The 16,980-nt window shown below is 42.3% G+C and overlaps 1 protein-coding gene across 1 annotated transcript in view; it reads right to left on the bottom strand.

Moving 5' to 3' along the window:
* Window positions 1-10,259, bottom strand: part of sass6 (SAS-6 centriolar assembly protein) — a 55,653-nt gene extending 45,394 nt beyond the window's left edge. The window contains exons 1-5 of the mRNA XM_080470159.1: window positions 10,020-10,259; window positions 9,824-9,890; window positions 6,334-6,413; window positions 5,955-6,222; window positions 5,755-5,832 (exon numbers count right to left, since the gene is read on the bottom strand). Coding sequence (XP_080326285.1) covers window positions 5,755-5,832; window positions 5,955-6,222; window positions 6,334-6,413; window positions 9,824-9,890; window positions 10,020-10,081 — 555 coding nt within the window. The 5' untranslated portion in view covers window positions 10,082-10,259. The remainder of the gene's footprint in view (window positions 1-5,754; window positions 5,833-5,954; window positions 6,223-6,333; window positions 6,414-9,823; window positions 9,891-10,019) is intronic.
* Window positions 10,260-16,980: the final 6,721 nt, after the last annotated feature.

Genomic DNA, 16,980 nt, shown 5'->3' on the forward strand with positions numbered 1-16,980 from the left:
AGTTATGTCAGTATTAATGAGTAGCAGTAGTTATCAGTATTAATGAGAGGAGGAGTAGTTATATCAGTATTAATGAGTAGCAGTAGCTTGTTAACATGTCAGAGGGCGGAGTTACATGATGCACCTGAATGCATCCCTCAGCTCCTGCAGTTCAAACCAGACCACCATGGCAGCTCAGACAAACTTTCTTTTATCACTGAAACAGTTCAGAGAAATGTGTTTCTGAAAACACTGGAAGTGAGAAATAAGCTGCAGTTCAAAAGTTGAAACGTTGCTTCACATATGTGTGGCTGCTGTGAGGGGGTGTGGCCTGCTGTGAGGGGGCGTGCCCTGCAAGTTCAACAGCATGAACAGTCCTGACGCCACTGCCAAATTTTCTTCCTGTTTATATGGCTTCAAAACGGGAGTATGAAGGGGCCTTGAGAGTGGAGAGATTTAGAGTGGGAGAAGGTGTCGAGTTACAAAAAAAAAAAGTCTTTCTCGTCGCAGTGGCCACATTTCTCCCTCAATCTCATCACATTATACATCAAAATGTAGCTACAGGACTTATGCTTCTGAGAAGGGGCCATTTTTATCAGTAACAAACATCCTCTCTACAAAAGCATTAGATTACAGCGAGTGCCAGAATTCCTCCCGTTCACTCCAATGTCTTTTTGGGAGACATTTTCTCGCTCAAACCCAAAAGTTGAGACATTTTTATCAACTGTCCACGGGAGACAGAACATCGTTAAAACATGAGAAGCTCACTGTGAGTCATTGAGCTTCCTCTGACGCTCACAGTGGAAAAACCTTTCAATGGTTCTCAACACAAGTACAAGTCCCGAACTACTGATTTAGTAGTTCGGGACTTGTACAACCCATTGGGTTCTGTTCTGTTCTCGTGTGTGTGTGTGTGTGTGTGTGTGTGTGTGTGTGTGTGTGTGTGTGTGTGTGTGTGTGTGTGTGTGTGTGTGTGTGTGTGTGTGTGTGTGTGTGTGTGTGTGTGTGTGTGTGTGTGTGTGTGTGTGTGTGTGTGTGTGTGTGTGTGTGTGTGTGTGTGTGTGTGTGTGTGTGTGTGTGTGTGTGTGTGTGTGTGTGTGTGTGTGTGTGTGTGTGTGTGTGTGTGTGTGTGTGTGTGTGTGTGTGTGTGTGTGTGTGTGTGTGTGTGTGTGTGTGTGTGTGTGTGTGTGTGTGTGTGTGTGTGTGTGTGTGTGTGTGTGTGTGTGTGTGTGTGTGTGTGTGTGTGTGTGTGTGTGTGTGTGTGTGTGTGTGTGTGTGTGTGTGTGTGTGTGTGTGTGTGTGTGTGTGTGTGTGTGTGTGTGTGTGTGTGTGTGTGTGTGTGTGTGTGTGTGTGTGTGTGTGTGTGTGTGTGTGTGTGTGTGTGTGTGTGTGTGTGTGTGTGTGTGTGTGTGTGTGTGTGTGTGTGTGTGTGTGTGTGTGTGTGTGTGTGTGTGTGTGTGTGTGTGTGTGTGTGTGTGTGTGTGTGTGTGTGTGTGTGTGTGTGTGTGTGTGTGTGTGTGTGTGTGTGTGTGTGTGTGTGTGTGTGTGTGTGTGTGTGTGTGTGTGTGTGTGTGTGTAAGCAACATGGCGGCTGTGGCACAGTCACGCCCAGCAGCAGATCATATACAAACTGCAACTAAGATTTCCAGAAGTCCAAACTATACTAAACAAAAAAGAAATGTTAGGGAACAAACTGATTGCACGGTGCAGTAAGGACAGATATACTATATCATTCTGATCTCCTGTGTTGTCATCGGATTGTATTGATACCACTGGATACCCGGCGTAGGAATTGGAACCGTCATCCCGGCTGCAAAAAGTCGATACCTCTGTCTGGCTTTTGGGACGGTGGCTGTTTGAAAACAAGTCAGGCAACTAAGGGTGATGAACTCGCAACAGTAGACCCTCGCACAGGGCTATTGTGTTTTTCTGTGATAGTCCTCTTAGCTGGGGACGTGGAGCTGAACCCCAGGCCAGTGACACCTGAGCTCACCTCCCCGGTTAAAGCAGCCATCAGCGGACTTCCATGGCTAACCACAGTGCTGAGCAATGGAGCACCAGCACTTGGGGGGGTTAATACCACGCGGCAAACCTGGAGTTAACTACATCTGCGGACACAGCCCATGTCTCAAACAACAGCAAGGTAAATCACAGAAACCGAGTCATCAAAAAACATATCAGAGTAAGACTGTTTCAAACTCTTAATCACCTAGAACTGTGTGGGATGCCAAGTGTAAACCAAAGGGACTGCGATTTGGACATTTAAATGCCAGAAGTATTGTAATTAAACAACTGTTTTGAAATATCTGAAACTTGGTTAAAGCAAACATCAGCTGAAACTTTGGAGATGATGCCAGGCTATAACGTATTTAGAAAAGATAGGGAGAAAAGCAGAGGAGGGGGTGTGTTGCTCTATATTAGAAATACTTTAAAATCGATTGGGTGAGGCCACTGGGTTCGACACCTTCAAATCCCCCACTTCACCAAAAAGCTTTGCTCCTGCTCTTCGACGGAGGAGGTGAGTTGCATCCCAACAGCTCAGCTGTATCCCAGCCTGCTAACAGCTAACAGAAGAGGCCTGCAACCAAAGGCCTCGACTCCTCAACTCCTCTTCTGACCTGAACATCAGGGTCAGAACCTTCCCGGATCCAGAGACCAGCACCCAGCGTCTGATCTCCCATCAACCAGGGAAAGCACCACAGACCGGAGTGACGACATCCTCCGGTCTGGACCAGGACGCTGCAAATAAAGACTCTCCTGAACCATCAACTTAGTCTTCTTCTCCTCCTGAACCATCACCTTGGTCTTCTTCTCCTCCTGAACCATCAACTTAGTCTTCTTCTCCTCCTGAACCATCACCTTGGTCTTCTTCTCCTCCTGAACCATCACCTTAGTCTTCTTCTCCTCCTGAACCATCACCTTAGTCTTCTTCTCCTCCTGAACCATCACCTTGGTCTTCTCCTCCTGAACCATCACCTTGGTCTTCTCCTCCTGAACCATCACCTTGGTCTTCTCCTCCTCCTGAACCATCACCTTGGTGGTCTTCTCCTCCTGAACCATCACCATGGTCTTCTCCTCCTGAACCATCAACTTAGTCTTCTTCTCCTCCTGAACCATCACCTTGGTCTTCTTCTCCTCCTGAACCATCAACTTGGTCTTCTCCTCCTGAACCATCACCTTGGTCTTCTCTTCCTGAACCATCACCTTGGTCTTCTTCTCCTCCTGAACCATCAACTTGGTCTTCTCCTCCTGAACCATCACCTTGGTCTTCTCCTCCTGAACCATCAGCATGTTCTCCTCCTCCTCCTCCTGCTGAACTCAGCCAACCACAGGTAGCAGGAGCTACCAGCTCCAGCAGCTTCTCTCCAGCCTGGACAACAACCAAACTCCTTCTTCAGAGACGTGAAGGAAGTGGTACCAACCACCTGGGTGAGAACCTGAGATCAGTTCATCCTGATGCTCTGCATAGAGGTTTACCTTTATGAAGATGTGCTGCTTCTATTACAGTGACCGAGTTCTATTGATATTAGATTCTATTGAGTTCTATTGATATTAGATTCTATTACAGTGATTGAGTTCTACTGATCATGATATCAGGAGTAGTTAACTTCTAAACCAGCGTTAACTCTGCCACACACACACAGGGTCTGCATGCTAATCTTGTGTTTACACACAAACTCTTTATAGAAAAGTTCCTTTAACAGAGACACTCAGGAAGTAGACGCTACAGACTAGCTTCTATGTTCTATTGTTCTCCAACACATGGTGGAGACCGAGGAAAGCCTTCCTGCTCTCCGGTAACCTCCATTATGAATGTAGTTTCTTGTAATTACGCCTGTCACAATAACAAATTTTGCTGGACGATAAATTGTCCCATAAATTTTTGCGATAAACGATAATATTGCCGTTTTGCTACCATTTTCCCACTAATGTATTAATAATGGTATAATAATGCAAGTATACCCTTTTAAAGATAAATGAACTTCTATTTCTTAATATTTAAAATTGGAATTGTATCAGGAAAAAAGATTTTAAATCTCCTAAATAAAGAATCACAACCACCTCATGTCTCCCTCTCCTCCTCATGGGGTCTCATGCTGCTCTCAGGTGTGCCAGGTGCCCCCCCCCCCCTCTCCCCACACTAGAGTGATTGACAGGCAGTGTTGGAAAAGTTCCGTTTCTACATGAAGCAATTCAAAGTTCAGTTCACAAATTTTAATATGAACTAGTTCAGTTCATACTTCTACATTCATAGTTCCAAAAATAAACTAGTTTTTCAATGTGTTGCCGCGAGGTTTGGAGTTACGTGATGCACCTGAACGCATCACCCAGTATCAGCAGCATGAAGCTCGTTAACCCTTAAAAAGCCGAGTCGTCCTCAAAGCATGTAAAAAAAAAAAGTAGCGGCTTATCGTCCAGAAAGTACTGTAACCATACCAAGATGAAGTATTAATGGTGGAGACAGAGTCTGAGGTAGAGCTGCTGTCTTCTACTTGATTTTGTCGTGATGCTTCACACGTTGATGACGTAGGCGGTGGAGCCACTCTGGTGGCTGATGTTGCCAGATTGGCTGTTTTCCCCCCGACACGTTAAGGCCCGTTTACAGTGAGACTTACTGGGTTTTCACTGGAAGGATCACAAATCTGCCAACTCTCTGAAACAACATTAAACTGTGAGAGCCGCTCACTAACAGCAGAGTGAGCGCCGCTCACAGTGACGTCTTTGGTAAAGGAAAAATGATCCAGCCTGAATGTGAGGGACCGAGGCTCGTCACGGTCACCACACCCACTCACACTCTATCACTCCAGACCACACACTCTTTGTACATAAGTGTTGCTGTTTAATAGATTAGATGTCCGTGTTAGATGTCGTTTGCTATTTGAATGTGTTGATTTATGAGATGATTTCCGAATTATTTATGAATTAATACATTTTGTTACTAAACGCCTGTTAGCTGAATTGAACGCTTCTTGGTGATTATTGTGTATTTATTGTTGACAATTCACTGGTTTGTAACAGTCTGTGCCGGGATCTCACACCTTCCCTTTTATTTAAGATTGTTATATTTTATGCAGAAATATTAACTAACCTAAATAAACTTTTACAAACGAGACTGATATTTTGGTATTAGCTATTTCCAGTTTATCTGGTGGTGCCCCAATTCATTATTAATACATAAATAACAAATTTATGCAAATTCATCAAAAACTTTATTAATTTATTTTTGATAATTTATTTAAAAAATTTTTTTTAAGTAATTACTCAATTACTTTAAGAGTTGTTAAGTAAATGACCGTTTACTTCCATTAATAATTTAAATCTTTCATAAATTACTTCCAGTGATTTATTACTTTCAGTAATCTATTACTTACAGTAATTTAATGCTAATGACCAACCATAAATCCCAACATCTGTATATACGACAAATATGTTGAATCTTCAATATTCCTGATAATAATTTCCAGGCTATAAGCCGCTACTTTTCCCACAGGCTAAACCCTGCAGCTTAAACTATGACGCAGGTTAACAAACTTTATGCCGCTGATACATGGGCATAAAGCCCATTTTACAAACGAGTTCAGGTGCATCACGTAACTCCGACCTCTCTTTTCGTTTCTTTTTAAACATGGTGGGTGCGGCTTATATTCAGGTGCGTTCAATCGTTCAGATTTTACAGTACATGTTTTTAATATTTGCAATGTTGTCTGATCCATCATTTCTTGTACTTTTGAACTGAAGCGGACATTTGTAGAATGTTTGTGTGTCTGAGGGAACCTGCTGAGCATAGCTGAGCTGTCGACTCAGATCCTCCTCGGTCTTCTTCAGCTTCACATCAAGCGCCTGCTTTTCCGCCTGAAACGTGGACAGCTGGTCAAACATAGTTCACACTCAGGGAATGGTGCAGGTGCAAAGTCAAAGACTCAAGAAAAACATCAAGAAATCCTGACAGAACAGTATAAACTGAGTGATAACACCTTGACAGAGGACAAGCAGGCTGCCAGGTGGTCCCGGACGTCTCGGTCCGAGCCCGGAGCCAGTCGCAGCGACAGGTGGTTCAGGTGCTTGAAGGCATTGGTCTCCACAACGCTAAAGTGGGCGGGGCCCTCCAGCGACTGACAGGTCAGGTGCAGGAGGAACCGTGGGGGGTCCGAACACTGTTCAGATGAGCAGAGCTCCAGCAGGTCGATGAACTTCTGAGGAAACGCAGAGAAGTCCACCAGCAACCCCTGCTGCACCTTCAGACTACACACACACACACACACACACGCACACACGCACACACGCACACGCACACACGCGAGAGAGGTGAATGGAGACGCGCTGCAAACACCTCAAACCTTCAGCAGCACTCACCTCTGGAAGTCTTCCTCTGACACAGACAGGCTGAACAGGAAGTACGGGTCTTTATCATCTGTCAGCTTCAACACCAGATCCTGTCACACATAGAACACGCATGTGAACTAATAAACTTTCCATCCATCCATCCATCCATCCTCTCCCTTTTATCCGTTTCCGGGTGGTGGGGGTGTCAGTCTGAGCACCGTCACCCAGATCACATTGCACCCATTAAGAACCTTCCTGCAGGTGGAGAGCCCACAGGAAGGTGGCGCCCGGCGTGGGACATGAACCCTCTACCTTGAGACTGAGAGTCTCATGCTCTACCTACTAAGCTTTATATAGAGCTTAAAGTGTCAAAATATCTTCAGTGATGACACTTAATGAAGCAAAATAAGCTCCAGTTTGTCTTGATAAAAACTATGTATAAGGTTCCTACATGTTCGACAAGTTAGATTTAAGACCTTTTGAAGACTCAGAACAGAATCTAAAGTCAATTTCAAAGCATACAGTACTTCATGGTAGGGAAGTACGATCCAAATTTTTCCTCTGATTGGCTCATCAGCTGTCATGCTGCAGGTAAAAAACGAGTTAAACACGTTACTTGGTCTAGTAATTCTAGTTAAACACGTTATTTGGACCTGTAATTATAGTAAAACACGTTACTTGGACTACTAATTACAGTTAAACACGTTACTTGGACTAGTAATTCTAGTTAAACACGTTATTTGGACTAGTAATTATAGTAAAACACGTTATTTGGACTAGTAATTCGAGTAAAACACGTTATTTGGACCTGTAATTAGAGTAAAACACGTTATTTGGACCTGCAATTAGAGTTAAACACGTTATTTGGACTAGTAATTCGAGTTAAACACGTTATTTGGACTACTAATTACAGTTAAACACGTTATTTGGACCAGTAATTATAGTAAAACATGTTAGTTGGACTAGTAATTAGAGTTAAACACGTTATTTGGACCTGTAATTATAGTAAAACACGTTACTTGGACTACTAATTACAGTTAAACACGTTACTTGGACTAGTAATTATAGTAAAACACATTATTTGGACCTGTAATTAGAGTAAAACACGTTATTTGGACTAGTAATTAGAGTTAAACACGTTATTTGGACCTGTAATTCGAGTTAAACACGTTATTTGGACTAGTAATTGTAATTAGAGTAAAACACGTTATTTGGACCTGTAATTACAGTAAAACACGTTATTTGGACTAGTAATTAGAGTTAAACACGTTATTTAGACCAGTAATTAGAGTTAAACACATTATTTGGACTAGTAATTAGAGTAAAACACGTTATTTGGAATAGTAATTCGAGTTAAACACGTTATTTGGACCTGAAATTAGAGTAAAACACGTTATTTGGCCCTTTAGACGTAAAACACGTTATTTGGACCTGTAATTAGAGTAAAACACGTTATTTGGACTAGTAATTAGAGTTAAACACATTATTTGGACCTGTAATTTGAGTTAAACACGTTATTTGGACTAGTAATTGTAATTAGAGTAAAACACGTTATTTGGACCTGTAATTACAGTAAAACACGTTATTTGGACTAGTAATTAGTTAAACACGTTATTTGGACTAGTAATTATCATAAAACAAGTTATTTGGACCTGTAATTACAGTAAAACACGTTATTTGGACTAGTACTTAGAGTTAAACACGTTATTTGGACCTGTAATTCGAGTAAAACACGTTATTTGGACCTTTAATTACAGTAAAACACGTTATTTGGACTAGTAATTCGAGTTAAACACGTTATTTGGACTAGTAATTACAGTAAAACACGTTATTTGGACTAGTAATTCGAGTTAAACACGTTATTTGGACCTGCAATTAGAGTTACACACGTTATTTGGACTAGTAATTGGAGTTAAGCACATTTTTTGGACTAGTAATTAGAGTTAAACACGTTATTTGGACTAGTAATTAGAGTTAAACACGTTATTTGGACCTGTAATTAGAGTAAAACACGTTATTTGGACCTGTAATTACAGTAAAACACGTTATTTGGACTAGTAATTCGAGTTAAACACGTTATTTGGACCTGTAATTACAGTAAAACACTTTATTTGGACTAGTAATTCGAGTAAAACACGTTATTTAGACCAGTAATTAGAGTTAAACACATTATTTGGACTAGTAATTAGAGTAAAACACGTTATTTGGAATAGTAATTCGAGTTAAACACGTTATTTGGACCTGAAATTAGAGTAAAACACGTTATTTGGACCTTAAATTAGAGTTAAACATGTTAATTGGACCTGTAATTCGAGTTAAACACTTTATTTGGACTAGTAATTAGAGTTAAACACGTTATTTGGACCTGTAATTACAGTAAAACACGTTATTTGGACCTGAAATTAGAGTTAAACATGTTATTTGGACTAGTAATTACAGTTAAACACGTTATTTGGACTAGTAATTCTAGTTAAACACGTTATTTGGACTAGTAATTCGAGTAAAACACGTTATTTGGACCTGTAATTAGAGTAAAACACGTTATTTGGACTAGTAATTAGAGTTAAACAAGTTATTTGGACCTGTAATTGTAGTGAAACAAGTTATTTGGACTCGTAATTAGAGTTAAACACGTTATTTGGACCTGTGATTAGAGTTAAACACGTTATTTGGACTAGTAATTAGAGTTAAACACTTTATTTGGACTAGTAATTGTAATTAGAGTAAAACACGTTATTTGGACCTGTTACAGTAAAACACGTTATTTGGACTAGTAATTAGAGTTAAACACGTTATTTAGACCAGTAATTAGAGTTAAACAGGTTATTTGGACTAGTAATTAGAGTAAAACACGTTATTTGGACTAGTAATTTGAGTTAAACACGTTATTTGGACCTGTAATTGGAGTTAAACACATTATTTGGACTAGTAATTAGTTAAACACGTTATTTGGACTAGTAATTATCATAAAACAAGTTATTTGGACCTGTAATTACAGTAAAACACGTTATTTGGACTAGTACTTAGAGTTAAACACGTTATTTGGACCTGTAATTCGAGTAAAACACGTTATTTGGACCTTTAATTACAGTAAAACACGTTATTTGGACTAGTAATTCGAGTTAAACACGTTATTTGGACCTGCAATTAGAGTTACACACGTTATTTGGACTAGTAATTGGAGTTAAGCACATTATTTGGACTAGTAATTAGAGTTAAACACGTTATTTGGACTAGTAATTAGAGTTAAACACGTTATTTGGACCTGTAATTACAGTAAAACACGTTATTTGGACTAGTAATTCGAGTTAAACACTTTATTTGGACCTGTAATTACAGTAAAACACTTTATTTGGACTAGTAATTCGAGTAAAACACGTTATTTGGACCTGTAATTACAGTAAAACACTTTATTTGGACTAGTAATTCGAGTAAAACACGTTATTTGGACCTGTAATTACAGTAAAACACGTTATTTGGACCTGTAATTAAAGTAAAACACGTTATTTGGACCACTCACTCGTCGCTGCGGGTTTGGGTTCGAACTTGTCGGCTGCAGCTGGATAGACACACGGACACTCGCTTTCCTGTGGAAAACAGCAACTGGACTTGGTTAAAAACTGGGAAAGAGAGACATACTTCCATTGAAATGTTTGGATGTCGCCTGATTTGTGGTTATATGAAGAAAGTGGAACTTTGAAGTATTTAATTGGTACCTGTCGTCACAGTCTCTGCACCGCACAATCACATCCAGAACCCTGCTGAACAGCTCCTCCATGGCTGCTCACAGCCACACGGTCCCGGTAAACACCGCTAACACGAATAAATACCAGTAAACACCGTTCAAATCCAAAAGGTCCGGTAGAACTCCGACACAGTCAATTTCCCTGATAACGATAACGCTCCTCGTATTTGCCGCGTTTCAGCCGCCAACAGAACCGGAAAAAGAACTCTTCTTCGTGTCACCTTCCGCAGCTGTACTGCTGCCATCTACAGACAGGAAGTGAGTCTCACATGCGTCTCTTGAGCGGAGCGGGCGACCGGACCAAGATGGCGGCGCCACCGCTCGTCAATAGGCTGTTGCATTTAAAGATAACCAGTTCTTGATGTAAATACTTGGTGAGGCAAGATTCTATTTCAGGTCTAGTGACACCACTGAATTCCAAAGTAAAGTGTGTGTACAACCATTTAGCCACAACAGTATAATCACCATATAGTTGCAGAACCTGTAAAAATGTTGAGCCTTGGAGATAGCAGATCAAAAAAAAATTTTTATTAAAAAAAAATGATCAATGATGGGATTCAAATCAGGTCATAATATTTCAAAGACAGTCGCTCAGCCGCTCAACCACCGGTAAAACTCCAAATTAATGAGATTCTTAAAAAGTGTTCCTCACCGTGTCACACAGTTTACAACTACTTACTTTAATTTTCTCTGCTAAAGTAAGAGTCTCAAACTCGTACTCGTAAATAATAGACCGAATCAATTTTAATTCTAAACTGTTTGTTAGCTTTAGCTGCTAACAAGCTGGTATTTGTGATGACTCTCTCCTGTCCTGTGAAGCTCCGCCTCAATCAGCCAATCAGCTCTGTTGTTAGTGGGCGGGGCTTCAAGCCCCACTCGGCATCAAAATCACCAGAACTGAATGAATGAGCCACAGCCTGAGCATGAACACTTTACTGCATGCAATACACACTGCACGGTGAGAGAGGGGCGAGCTACACTAATGTAATACACACTGCGTGGTGAGAGAGGGGCGAGCTACACCAATGTAATTCAATTCAATTCAATTCAATTTTATTTGTAAAGCGCTAAATCACATCAACAAACATCTCAAAGCGCTCTTACAATGATAGAGTACAACAGGACCCAACTAAACCCTTCCAAAGCAAGCAGGTGTAACAAGCAACAGTGGCCAGGAAAAACTCCCTCGCATGGAGAGTAGTTCATAAGAACTCCCTCTTCAGGAAGAAACCGTGGGGCGGACCCTAGACTCTGGAAGGACGGCCATCCGCCTTGACCGGTTGGGGGGAGAAGTACATGGGATAGGACAGGGAGAGAGAGGAAAAGAAGAGGGAGAGAGAGAGTGGCAGACAGGCCAGATCAGTACAAATACTAAGAAAAGTCTATGATGAGCGTTGGTCTGATGATGAGCCAATCTCAGTCTGGAGTTTAAGGGCCGTGCCGTTGCGGTGGGGTCCTGGTGCTGTGGTGGGGTCGGGTAGTAGGACCATCGTAACTCCACTCTGTGAGTCTTGGGTCTGATCCCCTGGATCCTGCTCTCCTCCTGTCAGGGAGAAAAAAGACGGCGGCAGTATCTGGTGGCTACAGTAATGTTGTTACACAGAGAGAAAGAAAGAAAGACAAGAAACAGAACCTCCAAATGTAGAGTTCCTCCCTTTAACGGGAGAGAAAAAATCCCCTCAGCAGTCTAGGCCTAGAGCAGCTCAACATAGTGCTCCTATTTTATTCCTAATGAGAAGCTCTATCAAAGAGGAAGCTTTTTAGTCTCCTCTTAAATAAACTAATGGTGTGGGCCCTTCGGACCGAGGCTGGGAGTTGATTCCAGAGTAAAGGAGCCATATGGCTGAAACTCCTGCCTCCTGTTTTACTTTTATGGACTTTAGGGATTACCAACAGTCCTGCATCCTCAGAGCCAAGGGCTCGTGGAGGGTGAGACACTTCTAGAAGTTTCTCCATATAGGACGGAGCCTGGTGATGAAGAGTTTTAGATGTGATCAGAAGGATGTTGAATTCTATTCTAGATTTGATGTGAAGCCAGTGTAAGGATGCTAAGACTGGGGAGATGTGCTCTCTTCTTCCAGTTCTGGTTAGTAAACGTGCAGCAGCGTTCTGCACTAGCTGTAAGGTCCTAACAGAGGAGTTTGGACATCCTGACATTAGGGAGTTACAATAATCTAATCTTGAAGTCACAAAGGCAGGAATAATTTTTTCTGCATCTTTGAAGGACAAGAAGTTTCTAATTTTTGCAATATTCCTTAGATGGAAGAAGGCTGTCCTGGAGACATGTTTAACATGGGAAATAAAGGACAGATCCTGATCAACAATAACACCCAGGTTCCTAATATCACTGTTAGAGGTTAAGGTAATATTATCTAAGGTAATCAGACTATCTGAAAAGTAATCCCTGAGCTTTTTAGGACCTAGGATTAGAACCTCAGTCTTGGATGTGTTGAGCATTAAGAAGTTGATAGACATCCAGGACTTAACGTCCCTGAGGCAGGACTCTAGTTTAACAAGTTGGTCGGCCTGATTGGCTTTAACTGATAAATAGAGCTGAGTATCATCTGCATAACAATGAAAGTTAATGTTGTGTTTCCTAATAATATTTCCGAGTGGTAACATATAGAGATTAAACAATATGGGTCCGAGGACGGAGCCTTGTGGTACTCCACACAGGACCCGTTCATGCATTGAAGATTTGTTATTTACATGAACAAATTGAAACCGGTCAGATAAATATGATTTAAACCAGTTTAAGGCTAAGTTTTTAATGCCGACGGCATCTTCTAATCTCCTTAAGAGTATATTATGATGGACAGTATCAAATGCAGTACTAAGGTCCAGAAGAACTAAAACAGATAGAAGAGCTCTATCTGAGGCCATTAGAAGGTCATTAGTAACTTTTAGCAGTGCAGTCTCTGTACTGTGGTTCATTCTGAAGCCGGACTGAAGGTCCTCTAACAGATTATTCTCCTGCAGATAATCCTGGAGTTGTTTAGCCACTACTTGCTCCAGAACCTTTGACAGGAAAGGAAGGTTGGAGATCAGCCTGTAGTTTGAGAGAAGGCTTGTGTCTAAGTTTGACTTCTTAATGAGAGGTTTAATAACTGCTAGTTTAAAGGATTGTGGCACATAGCCTATTGTTAGGGACTGGTTAATAATTGCGAGTATAGAATTATTAATTAGTGGCAGTGCCTCTTTCAGAATTCTAGTAGGAATTGGGTCCAACAGGCTAGTAGTTGGTTTAGCAGAAGAAATAAGGGAGTTTAGTTTGACTAGTTGTATTTGCTGAAAGCATTCCAGATGACTGTTAGGTTTAACCAGTTCCTCTGTTATGGGGCTAACGGACGGTAGGGTTTGATGGATGTTATCCCTAAGCCTTGTCATTTTATTTTGAAAGAACTTCATGAAGTCCTCACTACAATGAGTGAAGCTGACAAGGAGAAAACAGCTTTCATTTGTCCGGTTGGCTTCTACCAATTTGAAAGGATGCCGCAAGGAGTGTCAGGGGCTCCTGCGGCTTTTCAGCACATTATGGAGAAAACTGTCGGAGACATGAACTTGCTTGACGTTTTGGTCTACCTCGATGACCTTATTTTGTTTGGTGCCACACTCGAAGAGCACGAGGAGAGGTTGTTAAAGGTGCTTGACCGACTCCAAGACGAGGGCCTTAAGTTGTCACTGGACAAATGTCAGTTCTGCCAACCTTCAGTGACATATGTGGGACATGTCATATCCCAAAATGGTGTGTCAACAGATCCAAAAAAGACAGAAGCGGTAACTACATGGCCCAGACCAACGACAGTGACTGCGCTGCGGTCATTTATCGGGTTCTGTGGATACTACCGACGGTTTGTGAAGGATTACTCAAAAGTCGCTCATCCTTTGAACCAGTTGTTATCCGGGTATCCGCCCACTGTCAAGAAGTCGAAGGTGAACAAGAACAGGCATTGCCTTAACCCAGTTGAACCTTTTGGGAGTAGATGGGATGATAAATGTGAGGCAGCCTTTGAAATGTTTAAGCAGAGACTTACTCAAGCTCCTGTATTGGCTTTTGCAGACCCACATTTACCCTATGTTCTGCACGTAGATGCTAGCCGAGAAGGTTTGGGTGGGGTGCTGTACCAAGATCAGGGTGTGGGGCTAAGACCAGTTGCTTTTGTAAGCCGGAGCTTAACTCCCTCTGAACAACATTACCCCGCTCATAAACTTGAGTTCCTGGCATTAAAGTGGGCCGTGATGGACAAGTTGCACGACTACCTTTACGGGGTTAAGTTTGAAGTCCGAACAGACAATAACCCATTGACTTATGTTTTGACATCTGCTAAATTGGATGCCACGGGTCACCGCTGGCTAGCAGCCTTGTCTACCTATGACTTCAGTTTAAAGTACAGGTCTGGGTCCCTGAACATTGATGCAGATGCGCTGTCTTGTCGGTCACACTCTACAGATGTTTTAGAACAGAGGTGCAAAACATCTCCGCTGAGAGCGTGAGAGCCATGTGTCAGAGTTGTGCATTAACTGAGTCGATGGGTCATTGTCTAATGAGAGCAGTTGATCACTTAGTGCCCTCAGTGCAGGCCCTCCCACAGGCTTTCTGTAATTAGTCCACCCTGAGCACTAAAGGAATGCCGGTTTTGAGTCAAAAAGAGCTGTCTGAAGCTCAACAAGATGATCCTGCCATTGGAGAAGTGTGGACAGCTTTTCAACATGGAGATATATCACGAGTTGATAGGACTAAACATGGGACCTGTCCATTGCTCTTGAGAGAATGGGATAGATTCAAGATACAGCAGGGTGTCCTGTACAGAGTCACAAGTCCCCCTGGCAAATCCCATAGATCCCAGTTAGTTTTGCCTGAAAAGTACAGGGAGGTGGTGATGAAGTCATTACATGATGATTCTGGTCATTTAGGCATTGATAAGACCTACGGCCTAATCAAAGACCGCTTCTACTGGCCGAGGATGAAAACGGCAGTAGAGGACTATTGCAAGACATGTGCGCATTGTATTCGGAGAAAAACTCTACCCCAGAGAGTTGCTCCATTGTTTCATATGCAAAGTGATGGCCCATTAGATCTCGTATGCATGGATTTTTTATCCATCGAACCAGACTCCAGTAATACCGAAAACGTCCTGGTTGTAACCGATCACTATACAAGGTACGCTCAAGCCTTCCCCACAAAAGACCAGAAAGCAGCCATGGTGGCTAAAGTTTTGGTGGAGAAGTACATTGTTCACTATGGGTTGCCGAAAAGAATGCATAGTGATCAAGGACGTGATTTCGAGAGTTGTCTTATTTGGGAGATGTTAAGTATTCTTGGCATTGACAAATCCAGAACTACTCCCTCCCATCCCCAAGGAGATCCTCAGCCCGAGAGATTCAGTAGGACTTTGTTAGATATGCTGGGGACCCTAGAGCCAAACGGAAAGAAAAGGTGGAGTCAGCATGTTGCGCACTTGGTTCACGCTTATAACTGTACTCCGAATGAAGCCACCGGGTTCTCGCCCTATTATCTCATGTTTGGACGTGAGGCCAGAATGCCTGTGGACCTTTGTTTTGGAACATCAAGTGATGGAACCCGACAGAAAAACTACCTCAAGTACATTGCTGATATGAAGGAGGACTTACAAGATGCGTATAACATTGCTGAAGCAGCCGCTGCCAAGCAGAACAAAGACAACAAGCGGAGATATGATCAAAAGATCCGTTTCACACAGTTGCTGCCTGGGGATAGAGTTCTGATCCCGAATTTGGGGTTGCCAGGGAAGCACAAGTTGGCTGATTGTTGGGCTTCTAACCGGTACATTGTGGAGAGTCAAATGTCAAACTTGCCCGTGTTTTGGTTAAGACCAGCAAATGGAGAGGGACCCACCAAAATCCTCCATCTAAATCACCTGCTGCCCCTGGGACAAACTGTGACTCACCCAGTTGCTAACCCTGAAACTGTGCCTCCTATCAAAACTCAGCGCAGGAGGAGAAAGAGACATTGCCAGAATGCTGACCCATCAGACAACGAACAGACACCATTAACATCGCTCAACAACATGCAGGAAAGTGGAAAAGGAAGACCTGTTGTCGATGATAAACAAAGTTCTGACTCAGAGAATGAGGAACATGGTGTAGGGTTTGAGGATGCAGATCTAGAGGATAGAGGGGACAAAGAAACTCCTGAACCTTTTAGTCTTGACCTTGATGTCCTGTGGAGGGATGAGAGTGAACAGCCACAGACAATGGATGCTATCACTTTGGCAGGGACACGTGAGGATGAGAGAGACTCGGAGACTGCCGGGACTATTGAAGAGCTTGAGCCTCCACAGACTCATGACAATGAGACAGAACTTGGGACAGACACTGAGTTTGATGCTGACCTTTGTACTGACACCAGACGTGCGCATAGACTCAGACGAACCCCTCTCAGGTTAACCTATGACACGCTTGGCAATCCCAGTATTACTGCTACTCCTGTAGTTATAACATGTTTCTTGTTTCTTTCAGTGGATTGGCACGCCTCTTGTTGCTTGATTGTTTTGAAGTGTTTGTTGAACAAGGTACAAAGTCATGAGGACATGCCTTTTCAATTAGTGAGGGGAGAGTGTAATAACCTGTTAAAATCAGTTTATTTGTTACTATTAGTTTGTATATGTTATTTTTACCAGGTAAAGATTATTTATTGTTTATCTGTTCCTGATGACAAAACAGGAAGGGACTACTTTGTTGTTTTAAGGGGAGTGCGGAGGGATACGGTGAGCGCGGCCGAAAAAAAGAAAAGGGATACGAGCCGGAGAAGACACAGGACAAGGAGAGAAAGATAGTTTAAGGTCTTTTCAGAGTTTGTGGCCTTCTTAATTCTTTTTTCCTGTGAAAGAGGTTTTCTATCCACCCGCACTATCACACTGACCATACATTGTTCACGGAGCCAATTGTGGACG

The sequence above is a fragment of the Lipophrys pholis genome (assembly GCF_963383615.2).
Source record: "Lipophrys pholis genome assembly, chromosome: 8".
In the NCBI taxonomy this organism is placed as follows: Eukaryota; Metazoa; Chordata; class Actinopteri; order Blenniiformes; family Blenniidae; genus Lipophrys; species Lipophrys pholis.